General features: G+C 39.8%; 1 protein-coding gene across 1 annotated transcript; it reads left to right on the forward strand.

Moving 5' to 3' along the window:
- The first annotated feature begins 1,083 nt into the window (after nucleotides 1-1,083).
- LOC102040627 (leukocyte elastase inhibitor A-like) lies at nucleotides 1,084-6,048 on the forward strand. Its single transcript, XM_005425846.1, has 8 exons — nucleotides 1,084-1,128; nucleotides 2,327-2,511; nucleotides 3,004-3,066; nucleotides 3,668-3,796; nucleotides 4,018-4,135; nucleotides 4,438-4,580; nucleotides 5,327-5,494; nucleotides 5,644-6,048. The coding sequence occupies exons 2-8, from the start codon at nucleotides 2,344-2,346 to the stop codon at nucleotides 6,046-6,048; spliced, it is 1,194 nt and encodes a 397-aa protein (XP_005425903.1). The 5' UTR covers nucleotides 1,084-1,128; nucleotides 2,327-2,343.
- The last annotated feature ends 813 nt before the right edge of the window (nucleotides 6,049-6,861 follow it).

The following is a 6,861-nucleotide window of genomic DNA, read 5'->3' on the forward strand; positions in this document are numbered from 1 at the left end:
GGCTCCTGGATGGTCAGGCAGGGCTCAGCACTGAGGAACAGGCTCAGCAGGTGGGTTTTCAGGTGACTGTGGGGAGAGCAGCCAGAAACCAGGAAAGCAAGCCAGATGTTTCTTTGGGAAATTTTCCTGTCCCCGCGTTAAGCAAGTTAAACCAGACTGCATGGCTTTTGTTGCTTCAGGCAAAATCTGTGCAGGTCTGACTCTCTTGTTCTCAGGGCTTGAATGAGCAGTGTGTTTTTAACTTCTGTTTCCTCCCAAGAAATAGCTATGGGAAAATTCAAACTGAAAGGGAATTAAACCCCACGAGTACTTTATGACTGATAGGAAACTGCCTTCAGAGTTTCCTAAATACCACAGAAGCCAAGTATCTGGTTGGATTGATGTGTAAATATATCTTAGTAGTGATAACTAAATACTTGTTACAAAACAATGTTGTTAGTGCTTGCATACGCTCATACGAATACTTGCCCACCCACACACCATATCAGCCTGAATGTGAAGAAAGATAATTCCTCAGGAAAATAACACCAGAAATATATTACTTCTTACAAGCAGGCTGCTCTGTCCCTTCTGCCTATGCCTTGCTGAAGCAATATAAGACAATGATCAGGTGTCCTCAGAGACACGGACAAAAATGAGGAGCAATGGGAAGTTCTGGGCTAAACTTAAGATATAGTTTAGCCCAGGAGTAAATCAGTGGGCTGGTTATAGCAGTATAATTGCTTCTGCTACAAAATCTCTGTGTTGCATTCATTGGTGCCACTTCTGACATCAAAACACAACAAAATTCTTAGAATTTTTTTTTACAGGTGAAAAACCTTTCTGAAATCACCTTTGTTTCTAGGAGTTTGCTTTCTTTTTTATATCTAGTTAGATTTATTTTTTTTACATCTTAGTATGCGTTTAAAATTGTGACTTTTTTCTGTACTCCTAGGGATATAGAAAAATTCAAGATTCCACAACAGATCCCCTAATTATACTTACTGGTTGCAACAGAGAGGAATGTGATTCATCATGAGTGAAATTTATGCTGCCACTGGGAGTGGCAATGGTTTTATATCCCATTGCTCCAGAAGCTCCATCAAGAAGCTTGAGTGTCCAGTTGACACCATCAGTACCGAGGAGAAGGTAAGTATCTCCATGATCTTTAATTCTAAATGACAGAACTAGGATCTAAGGATCAAGATGTGCATTAGTAATATACATACCTCCTTTGCACATATATATGGCATGTGACATATTTTGGGGAAGTGACAATGTTTTGGATTACATTAAAATGTATGGACTGTGTAATGAAGCTGTGCTTAACTTGTACAATGGTACTTCTAAACTTCTGCTTTCCAAGTGTGCTTCTAAAGAAGAATAAAATAATTTGCCACTTCTTCTGTATGACCCATATGAGAGCATAGTCTTTCTATAGTGCTCTGTCTTTCAAATGTTTATATGGATAATTTAATTCTTCTTGAGTAATAGGGGAAATATGCTGACTACATGTGTGGAGGAAATTATTCAGACTCAGTAAGAATCAAATCAAATGTGACTTAGAATAGTGGAACTTCTAAAATACTGAACTTATGATCAGATGTTTCTACAACACTTCACTGGATGCAGGCACTACATCTTTAAGTCTTTAATGAGAAATGAACTCTGTTCTAGGTCTAAGATATGAAGAGTTTTGCAGAACATTTAAGATGATCTGCTTGTAATAATTGTGATTGTAACTGAAGAGTATCTGGGAAAAGGAGTTCAAGCTGCAGAAAAAAAGAGTTTAAGCTTCAGATAAAAAAATATGTCTGGAATTTTCTACTTATGCACAATGTGTTTCTGCTCAAAATCTTACTAAGTGAGCCTATCTGTAGTTCCATTTTCTGTCAAACATTTGTTAAGCAACCAGCCTTAGAAGGACATGTATGTGAGGCACAGCTGAGTAATACACATAAAGTTTTTTGAGAGAAACAAAGAGTCAGATATGATCAAGGGTGTAATTAGTAAGTGCTATGCCTAGAGGACTCAAGGCACAAAGATCAGGATATAAACTGAGCTGGAAATTTGGTTAGGACAAAGTAAGGGCTAAGTGGCAAAACCATAGCTATTACTTAAGCTGTAGAAGCAGCTCAGCTCAGAATACTGTTTCTGTAAATGTGTTTCTTCTGCTATTCAGTGTGCTGGTTTTCAGATTCACTGTGAAATCCCAAATGTAATGAACAAGGAATTTCCACAAAATACTGAATAATTGATCCAAGCTATTGCAAAAAACCTTACCAGGGCATCTAAATATAGCAGGTGTAAGGATGAGAAAACTAAATTATTTTTACCCTTGTTTCAGGTCATCACAGTGCCACAATGTGCTCTCTCAGTGCAGCCAATGCCAAGTTCTGTCTTGACTTTTTCAGAGAGCTGAACAAAAGAAAAAGAAATGAAAACATCTTTTTCTCCCCACTAAGTCTGTCAGCTGCCTTTGGAATGGTTGTCCTCGGAGCCAGGGGAAGCACACTTGAGCAGATTGAGAAGGTAGGGCTTTGCTCTGAAAAGGGAACACTGGCAGAGGCTGATTGTACCATCTGTACCAGTTCCTAAACATCCAAAGGGCTGATGCACACAGAAAGCCCTTTTAAAAATACATTATGCAGTTCCTAATACCAAACTTCTTCAGACTACACATTATTACTGAATTGACAGTTCAATGAATACATCAGAGCTAAAGAAAGCATTTTGGAGGTATCCCTGCACTCTTAGAGTGCAGAAGAGTTCCTTACCTTTAATGTGGTTTTTTGCCTTCTCTGGACATCCAAAGCCTTCTTTCTCATATAGAAAGATTTCAAAGATTTCATGCACTCACCATCTCCTAAAACTATTTGCTCACTTGCAAGGATTTTATGGTAAAGAGCAAAGGGGCCTTTCCACAGGGCCTGAGTCTGGCTGTGTTTAGGGATAGGCTTGCAACACTGCTTTAGCTTTGAAGTACCTTCACTCATCTGCATTCACCCAACATTTACATTGCAGGTCTTTCATTTCAGAGAAGTTTTGAGCAGTACGAGACAGGAAAACAGATACCCTTCTGAGCAGGTAAGACACAATTGCAGCTCTGAGCTGAATCCACAGGAGCCAGTTTGTCGGCCTTTTTCCTTGAAGACAATCACTTAATCAGAATGCACAGCAGGGCTGATCAGCCTCTCCATCTAGATTTGCTGACCTGCTTATTACTGTTTCTTCATTAGTTATTTAAGGGACCTTGTGAGATCACACATTTCAACAGCTGAGACTTCTCATTATGGGTTTCTAACCAATACAGCAGTGCCAATCTAAAATGTGATAAGCGCTTCAATTGCCACCTGCAAAGGTTTGCCTACAGAGCATGCCAAAGGCACCTTGGAGTTTGCTTCTCCCAGGCTCTAAGCCAGCAGCCTTTTGCTTAGTGTGCAGAGACATCACTGTAGGGTACGGTGTGGTTTGGAGGTGAGGAGCCAGAAGGGGACCTGCTTTGTCATTCTGTACGTGCGGCACAGGGGGAATAGGAGGTGGTGTCCTGGTGCATTTATTCCAGTGCCTGAGTCAGCTGGGTGGAGTAGGGTTTCTCATGCAGAGAGAGGCTGCAATTCACCCTCAGGTCCAACTTTGCGTAGGAAAGCTCAAGCCTACCACGAAACATCTGTTTTCCTGTTTGAAGTGTGAAGAAGATGAAGGAGTCCATTCCCAGTTCCAGGCTCTCTTGGCTGAAGTCAGTGAACCTGGACCAGGCTGTTGTCTCACCATTGCCAACAGGCTCTTTGGAGAAATTACTTATCCATTCTTCCAGGTAAGGGACCATGGTCTCCCTTGTAACAGCTCCTAGGAGTGGGGAGCTCAGCAGAATGTTTTCCATCGTGAAGCACAAAGGGAAACATGTCTTTTTTACCAATTTCTTTCTTGCTGATCTACTACATGGAACTATCCTGAAGCCATGAAATTATCTATCTTCTAAAAATCATCACATTGCAATAATGTGATAAATTGTTCTCTGCAATTTGTACTTTCCAGCAATACTTGGATTCCACAAAGAAATTCTATCGAGCAGAACTGGAACCAGTAAATTTTAAATACACTGAAGAAGAAGTCAGAGACAAAATTAACTTCTGGGTTGAAAATGAAACAAAAGGTAAAGAAAAAATGGGCAGGTTTCATGGTTTGCAACTGAACCACTTACAAATATCACTCTCTACAAATATAGCAAGATTTTTATATATTAAACACCTGCACCAATTTTTTTCTTTTCAGTAGGAAATAAATGTAGTAAGTGGAACAAAAATGCCTTAAGTTCCTTGGTTCCAAAGCTGTACATAAACATTTGTCATTTCTCTGACAGCATTATACCACTTGTCAATTTAAAAGAAATAACTATTAATAGTCAAAGCTTGCTGGATCAGAGTAATAATTCATCTTAATTCATTATTTTTAAAGGTAAAATCAAAGACCTATTTGCTGCTGGTTTTATTGATCCCTCTACTGTACTTGTCCTGGTCAATGCTATATATTTTAAAGGAAAGTGGGCAGTAGAATTTAAGAAAGAAGACACTAAGGAAGCGTATTTCCACCTGAACAAGGTACAGTATGGGCAGGAACTGAAGCTGCTGGGGGATGGAGGTCAGATGTCTGTCTCATATAATAACAGATGGGGGCTTTGGGCTTTTCTCCTCTCTGTTATCCCTAGAGAAAACAGTGGTCTTAAGTGAGAGCAATAGAAGACCGTATTTCTATCTGTTTTCCTAACCAAATACATAAATGTTTGTACCAGTTCACATCAGAAGTGGTTCTTGTGCAGCTGAGATCCTTGCTGGATTCCACTGAGCACGTGCACTAACTTTGTTGGGGATTTTGCAACTAAGGGTGCTATTTCAAAAATAGTCTGCTCTTGAGATTAAAGTGAGGATTCTGCTTCTCTGCTACTATTTATGAACGGAACAGTGTGTGCTTTCAGGGAAAAAAAGTATTAAAGACAAATTATCTCAGCGGAATGTATACATTATTCATGAAGAATTTAATTTATGGTTGCATAAGATGTATCAGTTTCCTCATCTGACACAGCACAAAAAAGAAAGATGTAATGAGGAAGTTGTGAGTAAAGTAATTTGGCACCATTAGAAAGGGGAAATGTAGTTTTTATGCTTCTAAAATGGATAACTTCATTGAGACTACAGTTGAGAGGAACATATCAATGCTACAAGTATATTAAATCCATTACCAGTTTCAATAATGCTTTTGAGCTGAACTCTAATCTCAGTGCTGAAATCAATTAAAACCAGGGTGATAATTTCTGTATTTGCCATTTAATATGTTTCATGTGCTCCAGAACGAGAGGAGGAAAGTGCAGATGATGTTTCAAGAAGGATATTTTAACATGGCCATCATAGAGGAACTGAAAACAAAAGTCATAGAGCTCCAATACTTCAATAATGAACTGAGCATGTTCATTCTTCTTCCTGAAGATGACTGTGAGGACTTTACTGGCCTAGAACAGGTAACACTTCATTTTCCCTCCAGTAACATATATAGAGAGCAATGCTTTAGTGTTGCTCCAGTGTGGTCAGAAGGCAGGTAGGAAAAACTGAACTTCCTTTCCTTGCATTGATTATAGTGCCACTCATTACTCCCAATGTCACCTTACAGCTTGAATGTGCCCTGACCTATGAAAAACTGGCAGAATGGACCAGCTTGGCTACGATGCAACCACTGAGAGTGAAGGTGTACCTGCCCCAGTTCAAGATGGAGGAAAGTTATGTTCTCAACAGTACTCTCCAGGAGATGGGAGTAATGAATGTTTTTGACTGGGGAAAAGCTGACTTGTCAGGAATCTCTATGAAAGGTGGCTTGGTTGTGTCCAAGGCCATCCAGAAGACAATTGTGGAAGTCAACGAAGAGGGCACTGAGGCAGGTTGTTCCATGGGGCTCCTTGCAATGCCTCTGTGCTGCCCGGTAACTTGTGAGTTCAGAGCTGACCATCCATTCCTCTTCTTCATCAGACACAACCAAACCAACACCATTCTCTTCTTTGGAAGATATTCCTCTCCTTAAGTGGAGGTTATATTGGAAATTAGATCTTTCTCCTCACTTACATCCCAACTGGCAAGCAATAAGGATAAAAGACAAAACAAAAGACATTTCTCTGGACTTTATTCTAAAGTCTGGTTTGCTGTAAATAAAAAGACTATCTGAGAAGACCCAAATTAAAGATAAAACCCTAAACCCCATGAATCTTAGGCATATTTTACCTTTAGGAGGCCTCATGAAAATGACATCTACCTTAAAATACACTATGAGGTATTTGCCAAAAAGCTGTAGTCCTCTAGAGATATTTGCAAAGAAAATTTTCCTTTGAGCCTTTCCTAATGCAGTAGGGATCCAATAAACCCATGAGTTTAGTGCTCTGAAGTGATGCCTTCTCTCACATGAAGTAGACAGGAGGACAGGGATCTGCATTAAAAGCATAACCTCAGGTACTTGGTCTCTTACCTACCCAAGGTCTCAAGGAAAATACCACTTTATAGGGGAGCATCACAATATTCCCCTGGGGCCTCCTATTAAATACTGACTGGGGCAGTGTTTCAAACTGGAGATCTCGGGGTTTATTCTCAGAGAGCAGAGAAGACAGAAGATTTTCTGGTGTAATTTTGCTTGCTCTCAAGAAGGTCAGACTTTTTTTTTGTGAAAAACCCTGTATATGTGACCAAGTTCTTCAACTTCCTCATTGACTCCCACATAACAAAACCAGGGGTTCAGAATAATGGAGCAATTTTCTGACAAGGCCTGCTCTGTGATGGCTGGGAATGAGACATAAAATTCCGTCATTAAACTTTGAGTAGTGATCAGCCATTCTCACCTCTAAGA

The sequence above is a fragment of the Geospiza fortis genome, unplaced genomic scaffold (genome assembly GCF_000277835.1).
Source record: "Geospiza fortis unplaced genomic scaffold, GeoFor_1.0 scaffold154, whole genome shotgun sequence".
Lineage (NCBI taxonomy): Eukaryota > Metazoa > Chordata > Aves > Passeriformes > Thraupidae > Geospiza > Geospiza fortis.

What these genes read in the sequence shown, in the direction of transcription:
- LOC102040627 (XM_005425846.1), top strand. Translation starts at nt 2,344, where the DNA reads ATGTGCTCTCTCAGTGCAGCCAATGCCAAGTTCTGTCTTGACTTTTTC. An exon ending in ACAGATACCCTTCTGAGCAG is followed by an intron (nt 3,067 to 3,667) that starts GTAAGACACAAT and finishes TCCTGTTTGAAG; the next exon opens with TGTGAAGAAGATGAAGGAGT. An exon ending in TTACTTATCCATTCTTCCAG is followed by an intron (nt 3,797 to 4,017) that starts GTAAGGGACCAT and finishes TGTACTTTCCAG; the next exon opens with CAATACTTGGATTCCACAAA.